Source organism: Culex quinquefasciatus, chromosome 2 (genome assembly GCF_015732765.1).
Source record: "Culex quinquefasciatus strain JHB chromosome 2, VPISU_Cqui_1.0_pri_paternal, whole genome shotgun sequence".
Lineage (NCBI taxonomy): Eukaryota > Metazoa > Arthropoda > Insecta > Diptera > Culicidae > Culex > Culex quinquefasciatus.
In genome coordinates, this window is record NC_051862.1 from 145,628,567 (window position 1) to 145,645,580 (window position 17,014).

The 17,014-nt window shown below is 37.5% G+C and overlaps 2 protein-coding genes and 1 long non-coding RNA gene across 3 annotated transcripts; 1 reads left to right on the plus strand and 2 right to left on the minus strand.

The window, feature by feature from the left end:
• The first annotated feature begins 3,421 nt into the window (after positions 1–3,421).
• On the plus strand, positions 3,422–4,351 carry LOC6044592 (E3 ubiquitin-protein ligase RNF4). The gene is made up of 2 exons (XM_001862048.2): positions 3,422–3,543; positions 3,684–4,351. The coding sequence occupies exon 2, from the start codon at positions 3,707–3,709 to the stop codon at positions 4,274–4,276; it is 570 nt and encodes a 189-aa protein (XP_001862083.2). The 5' UTR covers positions 3,422–3,543; positions 3,684–3,706; the 3' UTR covers positions 4,277–4,351.
• A 46-nt stretch (positions 4,352–4,397) lies between these two features.
• On the minus strand, positions 4,398–5,542 carry LOC6044593 (translocon-associated protein subunit gamma). The gene is made up of 2 exons (XM_001862049.2): positions 5,225–5,542; positions 4,398–5,151 (listed from the first exon to the last, which is right to left on the minus strand). The coding sequence occupies exons 1-2, from the start codon at positions 5,361–5,363 to the stop codon at positions 4,730–4,732; spliced, it is 561 nt and encodes a 186-aa protein (XP_001862084.1). The 5' UTR covers positions 5,364–5,542; the 3' UTR covers positions 4,398–4,729.
• A 1,411-nt stretch (positions 5,543–6,953) lies between these two features.
• Positions 6,954–17,014, minus strand: LOC119766731. The gene is made up of 4 exons (XR_005277084.1): positions 16,888–17,014; positions 7,860–8,018; positions 7,492–7,795; positions 6,954–7,432 (listed from the first exon to the last, which is right to left on the minus strand). It is a non-coding gene; the product is annotated as an uncharacterized LOC119766731 (long non-coding RNA).

Sequence of the window (17,014 nt, forward strand, 5' to 3'; positions counted from 1 at the left end):
ATCTGACGAACCTGATCAAGAACATCTACCTGGAATACCGAAGAAGTCACCGGTGAGTATTGAGAATGTGTTCAGTGCTAGATTTCAGTGCCAATTTAATTTACTTTCGAACTCTTTCAGCAATTCCCGCCCGCAAACCCTCAACTCGCGACGGCACAGCTTCGGCCGGATGACCTGCAACATGTGTGTCATTCTCGAAGGAGGACGAAGTGATCGGGAACTATCGGTTCAGGCGCTTAACTTTCCAGCCGCAAAACGTCGACTTCCCTTCCCGAATCAACAACCAATGGCCAACTCCTCCAAACCGATGGCCGGCAATGAGACCACCCTGTTCTCTATATCGCTGTCGCGCTCCAAAATGAAAGCCGCGATGTTGCTGCCCAAAGGAACGGCCTTCCGTAACCTGCACAACCCGGGGTCTTCGGACGTGACCGGTGGCGTACCGTAAGATTTGGTACAGCTTAGACGCGGAAGTTGGTCAGCAGCAGCAGCAGTTTTAATATTAAGATTAAAATAGAAATAAAATCCATCACATTTTTCGAAAATCATCACTGTAATATTAAATTTTATTTATTGTTGCCATAAAAAGTTTCTTCTTATAATAAAAGTAAAATACTTTTACCGATACAACGATTTTGTTCCAGAAATGCATTGTAGTATCAAAAACTTTCCAACTTTTAAATTAAAAAGTTTGAACTTTCTACGAATATTCACCAACGCGAACTTTTAATCCAACGAACGATCTTTTTAAATTTACAGTATTTTTTCTTTGTGTGTGGGATTGAACTCAGGCCTTACAGGGGTGAGCGGCTACCACGCTAACCACTACACCACCGAACCCGGCATTTTTTATCCTAAGGCACTTGAAACAGTACATCGTTCACAAGTTTAAAAATCATTCCATCTTGGAACGATTCTTTTTTAGCCATAGTTCGTTCGCTCTTTTTAGTGAACCAGCTCTTTGAGCGGCTCGCTCTTTTTTTGCCCACCCTACTGCCATTCTACGCATAATTGTCCCATGTTCAAAAAAGGGCAACTGAGAAAAACGCGATTGAAATTTTTCAACCGTTTTCTGTGTTTCTTCGCATAATTGTCCCGTGGGTCCCTATCCACCCTATATGTCCCGTAACACCCTGGTTAACATTTTATCACCCTTATTTGTAATCCTCTTGAAGGTAAACAGGTAAACAAGATAAATGCTTCGTAAAATTCATGATTTCGTGATAGAAAATACTTGGGGGACAATCAAGAGGGAGCTGTGTCCTATTCCTCGCCACGTCCTGACCAAAATCCATCACGCAGAAAAAAGTTTTGTAGAATCAGCCTGTACGAGGTTTGAATCAACAAAATTTTTGTTGAATATAATCAACGTCGATTTTGCGTTGAAACTAACCTTGATTTTCTCGATTCCACAAAAGTCTTTTGTTGTTTTGAAAAAGCTGCTTTGACGTTTAGCGTTGATTCAACAAAAAATATGATTTTCAAAATTTGATTTAATAAAAAAAACGTTTTGTTGATTCAAATATGCCTTATTTTGCTGCGTGATGATAGAGCTGTCAGACCAAAGAGCAAAAAATAAACAATCTTGGTTTTGGACAGAGGTGCTCACACTTCTGGCAAAGACAATTTTAAACAAAAAAAATGTATTTCATTTAATTTTGGGCTGCAAATTTCTTTTAACGACGGAAAATTATTGAATATTTTGGCGTTCTGTACACAAACATTTAAATTAAGCAGTTAAGAATCTTATTCGTCCAATTTAATTTTTGATCGCGTTTTTGGTGTTCACCTAAACAATCTTGAAATGAGTTATGTGGATTTGTGATTCCTCACGTTTCATCATTTTCCTGGGGACAATTATTAGAGATCCTAAATAGGTCTCTAACAATTATGCGTAGAAGTTCAAAGATGGGACCAACAGATTTGATGTTGTTTTCAATGATTTTCTGAACAAAGTACTAGATTTTATGTGCTTTTCTGAAAGTATACGTAAAACTAAACATAAAAATGGTAGAAAGTCAGAATCGTCCAAAAATGAGATGGGACAATTATGCGTCGAACGGCAGTCTAGACCTTTGAAAACAACTCAAGAACTACAAGCAGATGAAAATAGAAAAAAAGGTTTAAATTCCATGACACTCAACCCCCGGTGGTTGGTCACTTTTTCGTTTGACACTTTTTTAGTTTGTACCCCGTTGGTTGATCAAAGTCAAACTAAAAAGCGACGAACTGTCACTTTTTATACAGCGCTCACGCACACTATCACAACAATCGTTTTGGTAGTGTGTGTGAACTTCGTGTAAAAGGGGTGTCAAACTAAAAAGTGACCCCGTTCGTTTGACAACAGTTGGTGTCAAACCATCGGGGTTTGAGTGTATTGTCAAGAGGACAGGGTTTGTTTTTTGGAACACCCAGATTAGCTGTGAGTTTAACACAAAATAGATTTTTTTCGAAAAATAACTCGTTCTGTTACTAAAACAATAAAACAAGAAATACAAATTTGGGTTTTTTTTAGATTTAAAAGACAGATTTCTGCCTATTTAATAAAAAGAAATCCATCTCCTTATTTATTTTATTTTTTTATTGCGATTACTGAAATACTTTAAAGTTATTTATATTTTTTGAATCCAAGATAGAAGAAGAAGACAAAATTTTGGTGAAGTATTGAGTAAATATATTTAGTAACTTAAAAGCCATTCAAATTTGGGATAGCAAATCTTGAATTTAAAGTTTGCAGAAAGAAAATAAAAAATACGAAAAAATCTTTTGTTGATGATTCGATTGCGAACAAAATGTACATTGAATTGCTTTTGGTTTATTGATTTATCTATTTATTATAATTTGCTACTCAACCCTTCCGTCGGAACCATTACAACGAAAAACTGTAACATGTAAAATCTTACGTAACAAAGAAAATAAAATGAAAAAGTGTTAAAAATCAAAAGAAATGCAATGGTAATCGTAAGTAATGAAAGAAATTTTTCAAAATATTACAAATTTAAATAAAATTTGTTTAAATGATTTGAAAATGTGTACCTACAAATAGGAAAATAATTTTTAGAAAATATTCATTAAAACTTTGGAAGCTTTTAATAAAATATAAAATATGAAACTGACAAAAATAAAAAAAAAATGCAAATGAAGTTCTCTAATTGAATCATTGAGCTTCTCATCTTCTTCGCTCTCTGAAGAACTCAGTAATCAATGAGTCGTGAGCAAGCCTAGATATTCTTGTACGACTTCACAAACTCTACATTTCGTAACAAATAACATCTTACCGAAAAATATAACTGAACTTTACTAAAACGACGGGTAGCAGTTTGATCATTTTGATCATTTCGCATCCCTGACTGACTCTAATTATTATAGCAAATACTACCAATGTCTCTAAAAGTTCTAGAAAAAAAAAATCTAGAACAAAAGGAGACAATCAAGCAGCAAGTTAAGACTTGAAGAAGTGATGCACGTTCACAGGCCACAACATTTTTTGCTAAAAGCGAGTGGTTATGGAACAAACAAATTTAGAAAATAAATAAATTAATGGTAAGGACATGAGTACAAGCTTGAAATGATTGTTGGATAGTTTTCTTACAGTCATTTAGTTAGTCATTTAAATAGTGAATTTCAGTAAAACAAAAAAAAGGTTTTTTTAAGAACCACAATATCATTTTTCATCATTCCAGTTCAGTATCAACGCTTTGGAAAAATGTATCGCTCGTCGGAAAACGCCTTCAACATTTCAGGGGATCCGCTGACCTGGCTTCGCGGGCCCAGAATAAGCGACGATTGGTCAACGACATTTTCGGAGATCAGCCTCAACATGAGCGACACCGACGAACCATTGGAACCATTGGACGAATGGTGCATTCCGCTTCCGACCATTCCGACGGTGGATCTGTGCTCGCCCACGCTCATCCACAACACGCCACCGCTACCACGGAGACGTCGAAGTGTTCTCCGGCTGATTGCGGCCAACGCCCCCATCGTGGAATCGATTACCCTGGAGGATACCATCGTTGAGGAAGTTCCACCGGCGAACGAGTTGCAGGATGCTGTCACCAGTGAAAAGATGAATGCCTCTAACCGGCCGCCAGAGATCATTTGTCCGATCTGTTTGGAGTCGATTGCCAAGCTGCCGATCTCGGCCACAATGTGCGGACACGTGTACTGCACCACGTGCATCGAAATGGAGATCCAGCTGCGGAAATGTTGCCCCATCTGCAAAGAGCCGCTGAAGCCGGAGTCGGTGCACCGAGTTTATTTCAGTTTTGTTTAGAATATTGATTGCCTTTTCGAGTGTGTGATGTGTTGCGTTTTGTGTTCAAATAAATATTTCTTCCTTAAATCATAATCGAGGACTTTCTTTTCTCAAAACGATCTTAGCACAAACGCATTCATTTCCTTTTCACGCGTTAACGCCATTTATTGCAGTACACACAAAACTGTTCTTTTCCGATTTGTTCTATTACAGTAACGAAAGGTTTGCAATCTTTTCTGCGTCGTTTTATTTCGCTTGTCTTACATAATCTAGGTTTTTAGGAAGTAAAAATCTTCCCACTATCAATCAGTACTCAACGCATAAGAAAAGAAACGAAAAAAAACCTGGTTTGATGTCGTTTGTGTGACGAAAATGTTTTTTTAAATTATAATATGAATGAGTAACGGAGTAAAAAAGAAGAAGAAAATCCTGCCTTCGCTTAGCTTAAATGCGTGCGTCCTGTGGACGGCTTTACGCCGACTTTCCGGTGGAAAGCAGGGCCATCAGTCCGCCGGCACCGGCCACCGAGAAGATGTAGTTGAAGGTGGGCTGGAACGAGCGCAGCAGGTAGAAGCTGGCAAAGATGACCACCGCCAGGAACAGGGCGTTGTTGTAGAAGATCGAGAAGGTGGTCGCCTCGTACTCGGCCACGTCGTTCTTCTTCCACAGGATGCGCTCGTCCTTCTCCTTGCGGCTGATCTTCTTGTCGTCGGCCAGCAGGGCGGTCATCTCGCGGGTCACGGCGTCCTCGCGCTTGTTGGCAATCTTGTGCTTGAGCGAGAACTTGGTGTTCTTGTAGGCCATCGCCATCAGGTACGTGCACAGACCGGTCACGATGGCAAAGAACACCAGCGACGGCAGCAGCTCCATCTGGTGCACCCTCCAGAACAGCCCTGGAAATCCATTTCCAATCAGTAACACTCCCCCTTCAACTCAACCAAAACCACTGTCCCCAACGATACTCACAGATCGGAACGGCCGAGATGATGAAGGCATTGCCGTAGAACAGCGCGTTCGACTTGGTGCTCACGTTCCGGCTGAAATCCTGCAGCAGCAGTTCCTCCTCCTTCGTGAATCCGGAGCTGGTAGTTTGCGGTTCGGCCATTTTCACTCAAAAACAAAAAAAAACCTTTCTTTTTCTCTGACGGGCTCGCCCTGGAGGATGTGGCACTGGTGAAGCGAAAGTTTGGATTGGGCTTGTGGGCCAAGAAAGACGGAACGCAACCGAATGAGCCGCAGACGTAGCCGAAACGTGTCAAAATTTGTGACGATGTGGAGGAGATGCCGAACGACGCCCGCTGACAGTTGTGTTATGCCCGCCACTCTGGGGCTGTCAACGGCATGGTTGCCGGTTTGGGGTGCGGAATTTTTACCCTTTGTTTGTCAGCTCAGTTTTACCCTTTTCAGCAGCTGCAACCGAGGCTGCAACAATGTAGATTAATAAAATTGTTTCAAATTTCAAACATGAGAACAAACCTTTTTGTTTGCTTTGGAAAGCGCTCACCCAGGCGCGCACCATCAATGAGGGATTGGACTAGAAGACAACGCTGGTTTTGACAGTCTGCGGCAGCGAAGTGCCGTCTTCAAACAAACAGCGAAAGGATGACGTAGACGACGCCGGTTACGGACAGGAGCCGCCGAAAAATATGACCTCGAAAGTCGCTTTGAAGCGTATTCAAGCACTCGGAAAGAAGTGTTAATCAACAACAACCCGCCCGCAAACTTCCTTCCAAAACGCTAAACGTGATTATAGTGCAGTCGTTTTTTTCAGGAAACATTAACCACCCTTCCTGAATCAACAGCCAACGACATTGAACCTCCTTGCCTTTCCCGGTGAAGGCTGGCAACGTGAACGCCCTGTTCTCTTCATTGCTGTCGCGCTCCAAAATGAAGTCCGCGAAGCTGCTGCGCAACGAAACGTCCATCTCTGGAGCAATATTTGAAAAGGGTGGCACGAAATAGGACTGAAGCCCTATGTAAATTTGGCCAACCTGAAGCTGAAGCATACTTAAGAGCGAGTCCACGAGCAAAGCATACCCATCTCACATCGACCTCACCAATCTGCCTGAAATTTTCAGGGGTTGTTTGTACATATTAAACTAGCATCTGGCCAAAATATGAGCACTCTAGATCAACGGGAGGTGGGGCAAATCGGGACACAAAGTTTGAAGGCTCAAAAACGTCAAAAATCTTTAAAAGGCTATAACTTAGGCAAAATTCAATTTATTTTCAAAATTCAAAATGCATCTGAAAGGGCTTAAAAAATGCAACAAAATGCAGGGAGAAGCATCCCAATTGGTTAAATCTAAAGGGAGTTGTTGGCATTTTAGCGGAAAAAATTGCATAGTTTTCAAACTCAAATAAAAAAGTGTTCCATCCAGATACACTCAACCCCCGGTGGTTGGTCACTTTTTCGTTTGACACTTTTTTAGTTTGTACCCCGTTGGTTGGTCAAAGTCAAACTAAAAAGTGACGAACTGTCACTTTTTACAAGGCGCTCACACACACTATCAAAACAAACGTTTGGTAGTGTGTGTGAATTCCGTGTAAAAGGGGTGTCAAACTAAAAAGTGACCCCGTTCGTTTGACAACAGTAGGTGTCAAACCATCGGGGTTTGAGTGTATCAACAAGAATAAACAACATTTAATACTACAGTGTTAGTTTCAGAAAAATGTGCTTGATTTTAGGCTTGATTTTATATTTATTTTTAAAAGTTTAAAACAGTATGTTAAATAAGACATTTTGTTATTGTATTTAACGCTTCTGGCCATAATCCGAGTCCAAGCTGTACCGATTCTTAGGGTACGCCACTGGTCACTTCCGAAGACCCCAAGCTGGGCGGTTCCAGACGGCCGTTTCGACGCGCGACAGCAAAGTAGAGAACAGGATGGTCACGTTGCCGGCCTTCATCAGGACAGGTTTGGAGAAGTTGGCTGTAGATTCGGCAAGGGTGATCGACGTTTCCTGGCTGGAAAATGAAGTGCCTGAACGGGGAGTTCCCGCTTCTGGAAGCGCATCCGGAACAAAAGGTTGATGAGGCCCTCGGAACGGAATTCAATTTCGAGCACTTCATCCTCCTTCGAGAATGACACAGATTTTTTCTGCACGCTGTCCAGGGTTCATTCGGCTTGAGCTGCGCCGTCGCGAGATGAGCATTTGTGGGCGGTTATTTGCTAAAAGAGATGGAAGTAAGTGAAGTTGGCAACCCACTGTACACATTCTCATTACTCACAGGTGTTGTAAACCGCCAGCACCGAGTGCAACATCCGCTCTGGTTACCTCCGATTATCCCGCTTCTCGTCGTCCTCCTCTTCGTCGGCTCCTTCTCCTCACCGTAAAAATCACCTGTCTCTTACTTGTCCAAAAACCGGATGTTTATCTTCTTCAACGTAATCTCGTTGTGCACGCAACTCTTCGGCAGCGCCATCTCCTCGATGATATCGTTACAGTCCTCGCGGGAATTGACCTTCAATCACCAATCCCGGGCCACCACCACCGAATACAACCGGTGCGAATCCACATTCCTACCTCCCATCCTTAAAAAAAAAAACAAACAAAATCAATCACAAGCCCCACTAAACACCCAAGCTTTCTTCTTACCCATTCCGGTCGTGGAACAGCTGCAGTTCCTGCAGGAAGCTCGCCTTGTCCTTTTTGAGCACTTCACCTCGTCCCGAACCCGCATCACCCTTCTTCGAAGGCGTTCCGCTGCTGCTGTTTGGCTTACGAAGGTTTCCGCGTCCGATTCCTGGCTGCTGCCTAGAATCACCAGCACATTTGGAACTTAGTCGTACACGGTTACACGCAAGGGCAATTCAGTGAGAAACTCTGGGAGTAACTCTGAGTTTCTCAGCTTACTCCCGAGAAACTTCAATTCCCACCCATAGGTTGATACCTTGGTTTAACAAATTGTCAATGTCAGGCAAATGTCAACTTAAAAAGTAAACATTTTTTTTCAAAATTCTCCCGCAGCAGACCTGTATGTTTTGGACGCAGTTTCATCTTTTCCGAAAAACAGGAACCTTTTCAGCCGAAGCGCCCGCCAGCGCACCAGCAGGAGGAAAAACCGGGAGACTCCTGCCGCGCTAGAGGTCGACAGCAAGTTAACCTCAGGAAGGATTTATAAACTAGTCCTAAACTGCTGCAGAATCTTCAATGTCCAAATTTCCAGTGTAACGGGAACAATCTTTAGAGTGACTTCGTAGATTTCTCCGAAAAGGACTAATTTAGTCGGATCAACAATCAGTGTGGCCCCTGTAGGGATTATGGGTTGCAGGATTGAATATTAATAAATTATTAAATGAGTATTTATTATAAGATTGATATAATTCATAAATAAGAGTTAAAAGCGCAACAAAAAGTGCGCACCTTCATGAATATTGCCTTGTTAGCTAATCGTGGATTGAGTGCGAGAGCGCGCTAGCGAGCTGCGAGAGAGAACAACGAGCGAGAAAACAACGAGATGCGCGCGGCCGGCGAAAGAGAGAATGAAGATTGTCAAATCAGTTTTGTGGTTAATTTCTGTGGAATAAGACGTGTTGTTTGTTGATTGCAAAATATCTGTGTTTTTATTATAAAAGAAAGTCCCCGATCACGACAATGGCACAGTCCGGTAAGTCGAACCTTTTTGATTCATGAAAGATCATTTGTTTTGCTTGAATTGTTGTGTTGTGAAATCCAACAGTTTTGTTTACCTGCCAGGAAGCAGGTCCAAATTTCGCTTTGTTGTTGTGCCTGTGTTTTGAAACAGGTAGATTTTTGCTTGAACTTGTTATTTGAAATTGATAAAAGGCATAAAACTATCTGCGATAATTGACGGTCTTGAATTTAATGAATGATTTGCTTGTTGTTGTGATATTGGGAACGAATGTTTTGTTTTGAAGTAGTAAGTTTGGCTTTTCGTTGTGATAATTGAAAACCAATGTTTTATTCTAAGTTTATGCAGGAATTTGAAGGCAAATAATTTGCTCAAGATTTGATTGTTTTTGTACAATCACATTTTTGCTTTAGATTGGATTGTTGTTGTTTTGATTGACGACCAATGTTTTGTTTTTAATTTGATGCAATGTTTAATCGTTGTTGTGGAAATTGAACTCCAATGTTTTGTTGCGAATTAGACTTCAATTTTTTTTCTTCTTATTTTTGTGATTGATGAAAATCAATATTTTGTTTATAATTTGACAAAAGATTTGACAAGATTGTGGAAATTGAAAATCAATAATTCTTTATGAATTAAATGGAGGATTAGCTTGCGATTGAAGGTAGATAAATTGTTTTTAATTTAGTTATTGTTTTGGTAATTGAAATCAAATTTGTTGTTTGAATTTTATTGTTGTTATTATAATTGACGACCAATGTTTTGAATTTGATGCAAAATTTGATTGTTATGGATTGTTGTTATTATTGATGATCATGATCATTATTTTTATTTTTTATTTTGGATTGGATGCTGGTTACTTTGGTAATTGAAGACCAATGTTTATTTTTGAATAAGATAAATATTTGCTTCTTGTTAGTTTTGTTTTAAATTTAATGAAAGATATGCTTGTTGTGGCAATGACTTGATGCAAAGTCCAATAAAATCACAAATAACAAAATTTACAGGTTTAATTTTGATTGAAAGATTTGATTGTTGATGAGGGAATTAAAGACCAATGTTTTGTTATGATAAGATGACAAATTTGCTTATTTTTGCGATAAATGAAAACCAATATTTTGTTTCGAGTAAGATACGAGGTTTGATTGATATTGTGGTAATCGAAAACCAAATATTATATTGAATATGATGATAGATTTGCTTTTTGTTGTTGCAATCAAAGGCCAAGATTTGTTTTCTGAATTTGAGTATTGTTATTATAGAACGGTATTTTTACTCGGTTTTAAATTTCATGCAATATTTGATTGTTATTTTATGGTTAGCAATTTTGAGTTTTAAATTTGACGCAATATTCGATTGTTTATATGGTAATTGATGACCAATGATTTGTTTTGAAGTTGATGCAAAATTTGATTATTAATTTTATGGTTAATGAAAAATGTTTAGTTCTCATTTGAATGAAGATTTGATTGTTGTTATTATTGACGATAAATTTTTACTGTGAATTTGATGCAATATTAGATTGTTGCTTGATGCTGTGGAAATGGAAAACTAGCGTTTTAGAATTCAAATGAAAATTTTATAGATTTATGTAGAAATTGACAAACAATGTTTTGCTTTGAAATTTGATTTGAGCAACGTTTTTTGCCGTTATAATTGATTAGTCATAGTTAATTTTGAAGTCTCTTCTTTGTTGGAGCCTGACAGACCTCTGCGATGGTAGTCAGAAAAAGTCTCCTCTGTGTTGGAGCCTGACAGACCTCTGCGATGGTAGTCAGAAAAAGTCTCCTCTGTGTTGGAGCCTGACAGACCTCTGCGATGGTAGTCAGAAAAAGTCTCCTCTGTGTTGGAGCCTGACAGACCTCTGCGATGGTAGTCAGAAAAAAGTCTCCTCTGTGTTGGAGCCTGACAGACCTCTGCGATGGTAGTCAGAAAAAAGTCTCCTCTGTGTTGGAGCCTGACAGACCTCTGCGATGGTAGTCAGAAAAAGTCTCCTCTGTGTTGGAGCCTGACAGACCTCTGCGATGGTAGTCAGAAAAAGTCTCCTCTGTGTTGGAGCCTGACAGACCTCTGCGATGGTAGTCAGAAAAAAAAGTCTCCTCTGTGTTGGAGCCTGACAGACCTCTGCGATGGTAGTCAGAAAAAAAAGTCTCCTCTGTGTTGGAGCCTGACAGACCTCTGTGATGGTAGTCCAAAAAAAGTCTCCTCTGTGTTGGAGCCTGACAGACCTCTGCGATGGTAGTCAGAAAAAAGTCTCCTCTGTGTTGGAGCCTGACAGACCTCTGCGATGGTAGTCAGATAAAAAAAATGAACAATCTGTGCTGGAGTTCTTTGCGAAAGCAGTCAGATAACAATCTCCTCGATAAAGGAACCCGACAGACCTTTGTGATGTTTTTTGCCTTCCTCACCTTACTGAGGAAAGGCTATAAAATCACTCGGAAAATGCACTTTTTAATTAGACCTCCTAGACCTACCTTCATTTGTACATATCGACTCAGAATCACGAACTGAGCAAATGTCTGTGTGTTTGGCTGTATGTAGACATGTGTACCAAATCAATGTCACTGGAATATCTCGTCACAGGTTCAACCGATTTTGGCCGGAACGGTTTTAATCGATCCGTCTTAACGTCCCCTAAGTTGCTATTTAAATTCATGCAGTTTTATCATGCATTTAAAAAGTCATGTTAAAAAACCGTATCATATTAAATTAAAATTATGGTAAAAAGGGTGGTTTTTTCATGAAACTCTCACATGTTATATATTTTTAGAAAGCATATGAGAAGACCTTTTAGGTAAAGTAAGAATTTTCAAGATCTGACTTACCTATTTTAAATTACAAGCAGTTTAAAAAATGGTCTGAATTCACATAACCTCAACTGGTCGGGTCTGATCGCCACGAAAAAGCCGTGTAGAGGGATGCCTTTTTCCTCAAAGGCCGTGTCTGTATAATCTTGACAAAAAGTCTGTAGGTAGTCTGTTAATTTATTAGGAGCTCTGGTGCTGCGATCACGTTAGGGGAGATCAATAAACCATGTGGACACTTTAGGCGGGTTGGAATCACTCTATAAATGAGAGGAAGGCACCAACCTCCTAAAGGTGGATTATGTAACGTTTTTTTAAATAACTTCGCAGAAGGAGCCTTATGGATTTTACAAATATATTGTTCAGAATTTTTTTTTCGTTCCATTAAGGACCGTCTTTAACATCACAAAAGAAATTGACCTAAGAAAATTAATAAATAAATTTAAATATGAAAGTGAGCACTTTTTGGTATCCACAGATAAAGCAATATGTATTTTGGCGTTATGTCTGTGAACTACCTAAAAAAATGATTTTAAATTCATCGAATAGGACTAAAACGGTTGTCACTATTACTAAAACTGGAGTTTTCTTCTCTTGAAAGATAAACCTCTAAATCAGCGATTCTCAACGGGGGTACCGGGCCTACTTGATTTACACGGTAGGGGGTACCAGCCTAGAAGAAGGTTGAGAATCGCTGTCTAAATTGAAAGACGCTAATGATTAAGTATTCCATATTGATAGTTGTTATGGTTAATTGTTACTTTAATCGATTTACTCAGCTGTGATACAAAAGTTGCTTGAAACCCAACATTATTTCACAGGGAAGTAAAAATTTATGTAATCGTTAACATGAACATTACATTATTAGTTAAAAAATGTAAAATAATACACTTAATAATTAATTTGATGCATTTTTAAATAATAAATAAAGGAATGATTAATCATCAGAAATGCTTGAAATATAATTTAAAGTGTGAGAGCGTTGCGTCACAAGAGAAAATAATACAAATATTTGAATATTAATTTTGAATTGAGAAGTATGAGTGACAATTTGAGCAACAAAAAAAAACATTATTTAAAAAAAAACTAGGAAATACTTAAATTTATTTTTCAATGTAATATCTGTTATTTGTATAAAAATGGTTCAAAATCATTCATTAATTTCGATAAAAATTATATTTTAACACTGTATCATTTTATTGAGTTAAAAAAAAAACTTTCAAAATTTTAGTATGGTAAATACATCAAAAATCAATTAAGAGAAACATTATTTTGAAATAAATTAAAGAAACTTTGGGGTTCTTTAATCGATTGTACTTAATTATGAAACCAAACTTTTTCAAATTACATAACAGCAGTTTATCAGCAAAGAAAAAGTTAAAATTTAAAATAAGAAAAGAAATTATTGACAGGGATCGTAAAGATCGTGATTAAAAAAAAATAAGTTTCTGTGAACAATCTACTAAAGTAATATATCAAAGTTGCTTGGAACTCATTTTACATTACGAGAAAAATAAAACAAAATATTTAAAAATAAAACATTAAAAAAATCTTTCAGCTGTTTTTAGATAAGCAAGATACGTTTTGAAGTAATTTATGGTTAGGATATTGTCTCCTCCGTGTTGGAGCCTGACAGACCTCTGCGGTGGTAGTTTGAAAAATGTTTCGCCTGAGCTGGAACCCTTTGAGATAGTAGTCAGATTGCAATCTATACATCTATGCATTACAAGAATTATTGAATAAAATATGTTTTTTGTTGTTATCTGATAAACACAGTACATTTTGAAGGTATATATAAATAAAATGACCTTAAACATTGTTTTGATCATGATTAAATGTAACATTGAATAATCTAATTTACGGTTATATCAACAGTGCTTGAATCCATACCTTTAGATACAATAAATACAATTTGAAGAGAAAATTAATTTGACATATAATAGAAATCGAATATAGCGGAACGGCATTTATTTCAGTTTATATATTTTATTTTTATTGCAACAATTTACCACATGATTTTGTTTTATTCATTAGAATAATATTTTCTGAACTATGTTTTGTTTCAAGATAAACAAAAATATTATTAAGTAGACACAACAGAGAAAAAAAAACTATTCGGTAAAAACTATTCTTTGTCTGGTTAAAAGATCGCGTAAGTGAATATTAATAGAAAGTACAAAATTTTTAATATAAAAGTTGAAAAATATTGATACTACCATGCATTTACAGAACAAAATCGTTAAATATGTAAATTTTTTTAAGAAAGCTTTTGTGGCAAGAATAAACAACATTTGATTTTATTTTTTTATAGAAAAAAAAGTATTTTGTGCAGCAAAGCACATTTTGAGCATTAATTGAATTATTTATATTATTTTTGCAATTTGCTTCATTTATTGATATTGCTTTTCAAGAAATCATCTTAAACTTAAATATGGACTGTTTTTTATTTTATAAAAGTGTACCGGTACTGATGAAAACAAATTCTTCGAAAATATTACTGATTTTGCATTTTAGTAATTTTTGCCATGATTTATTAACAAGTTCAAAATTAGTTAAAATGCGGTAATTTTTGATACAATGTTAAGCGGTGTATGCACATCGGAAGGAACCGGTCAAGAAAAAATTCAAATGGGCAGCAGTAGAAGCGAAAGCAAGCCAGATAGGGTGAAGAAAAGCCCTAAGAAAACGCTCCCTCTCCTTTGTTCTACTGTTCGTGAAGCTGTTTCTTGACCCCTTTCCTTCCGATCTCCATGCTAGTCTTTATTTAAAAAAAAAAAAATTGTTTGTTTTAGCTGTACAGCTTGGTTGGGAATAAGTTACAGAAAAGTACAGATAAAAATATTGAAAATGAGGAAGGCTTGAAGATCCATCTTGGGTGTTTTTGGGTATTAATCACAAACATATACTTTTCGTCACGTTTGCATTTAATATTACCTAAAATCGGTTTATGTTTACCTTCAAGTCCCGTCCAGTGGATCAATCGGACGTGGCACTGGGCTTGGGCTCATAATCCATAGATCGGTTTGAACTCCGTGGCGGGCGCACATAAATTCAAAGTGTAAATTTGAGTAAAAACAATATCTGTGCCTGTCATAGTTTTTGTTTCAGATTTTTTTAAAAATAAGTTTAATAAATTACCACATTGTATATATTTTTAGAAATGCTTATTCTTTGTTTTTTTATGGTACACATAAATTTAAAACTTTAAAAACGCCAGGATTATGCTTCTTTTGTTATTTAAATCAGCAACACGTTAGATTTTTGAATTTAGAACACATTGTTTTATATTTCATATTCACAAAATGATGATAAATAAAAATAAGGTGATTCCATTTAATTCGAAATGTTTAAAAAAAATAAAAATTGCTTTTAAATTTGAATTATTATTTTTTTAAATCGTGTTGTGTTGTTTCAGCAATGTTTGTAAAATTTGCTTTTTAATTTTAAATTACATAAAACTTAAAGAAAATCAGGTAAACAATCACTAATCTCGTATTGTATAAAAAATTGATAAACCTGCATTTATTTGAGAAATATTTGTGGTTTTTGTTTTTCTCCTCGTTTTTTTCTTTTTCTCATATTTTCAGGTGTTTTAAATTTTCAACCTCATCAGCGCATTCCATTTTCTACAACTTCTGCGATCGGATGTCAGCCTCTTGGACAACATAGATGAAACATTTCGAAGACTGCGCTTTCGTATTTAGATCAGCATGAAAACATAGTCGAGGAACCCGACGAAAATCTTTTAGGAAATAAAAAAAAAACATTAATTGATTTAGCATTCATGCTATTTTTCTGTTAGGAATTATGATTGATATTCGTCATCTTGAGAGTAGAAAAGAGGGAGAATGTAGGGATTATGGGTTGCAGGATTGAATATTAATAAATTATTAAATGAGTATTTATTATAAGATTGATATAATTCATAAATAAGAGTTAAAAGCGCAACAAAAAGTGCGCACCTTCATGAATATTGCCTTGTTAGCTAATCGTGGATTGAGTGCGAGAGCGCGCTAGCGAGCTGCGAGAGAGAACAACGAGCGAGAAAACAACGAGATGCGCGCGGCCGGCGAAAGAGAGAATGAAGATTGTCAAATCAGTTTTGTGGTTAATTTCTGTGGAATAAGACGTGTTGTTTGTTGATTGCAAAATATCTGTGTTTTTATTATAAAAGAAAGTCCCCGATCACGACAGCCCCCACTACCTCATGAAGCACACGGCTACCTTCACCGATGTCTCATAAAAATACGAAACGGAATTTTTTGCTGATTTCCAAATCTTCAGAATATGGCAAATTAAAAAAACATTATTTATGTTTTTTTAAATTTATTTTACAATTTCACAATTTTATAGTGTGCAGACAGTGTGGTTTTCACACTTTTCACCAACTGTTCAGGATGTTGTTGTCTCGCTCGCCTCCGACAGTTATTGCTCTTCCAGGGACAGACCAGGCGCAGCTTAAACTGGTTGGTTCCTTGATCTTGGCAGCGTACGAACGCTTGACGCAGAACTTGGCCAGGTTGAGGTTGAGGTTACTGCTGGTGGGGCATACCTCACAGTGGACCATTGCAACGAGGCGTCAGTTGTAGTTGGCGACGGAGAACTTGGCCACACGGCCAGTATACACAAAACCATTTTGGATTGGAAAACGCTTTTCCGGCATCAGTTCCAATATATTTTCCGCAACAGGAGACGACGGCCGCAATTGCGATGCTGGCGAGCTCCGGGAACTGCAGAGGAAAAAAGGTACAACGAGATTAGAGAGCTCTTTCAGATGGCAACGGAATCCGCCTTTTCTAAGAGCGGTCCACCGGATTGCCGAAGAAACTTACCTTATCGTGTCTTTTTGTACTTCAGCTTGCAGATGACATTTTTTATTTCTTCAAAATAAACAAACCCCTAGCAACGACACACACACTTTTCTGACACAAGGTTGATCTATATAGGTGGGATTGGTGAAAAGCAATCGGAGTAACTCGGAGGAACATCTCGTTACTCTGGGCAAAATTGAGGAACTCTTTTGCTCACTGAAATGCCCTTGGTTACACGAGAAGAGGAAGATTTTCAAAAACTTTACCAGTAAAAGTTTTCATATTTTAAACAAGAAAAAAACTTTCCCTCAAGCTAATTTTAGCAACTTTTTAAATCAAAAATAAGTTACTTTTGTCATTACGGTAATATTTTTTTGTGTGTAGAAATGAGGGATGAGGAGTTTTGATATACTTACCAAAGTGTAATTTTTAGCAGACATTATCAAATCTGTTTGAGTGTGTACTATTTACACTCTAACTGGTCACCCTTTCAACGGCGGGCATTGTTTTTGACAGCGTTTTGTTGATGTGATTCTTCCAAAC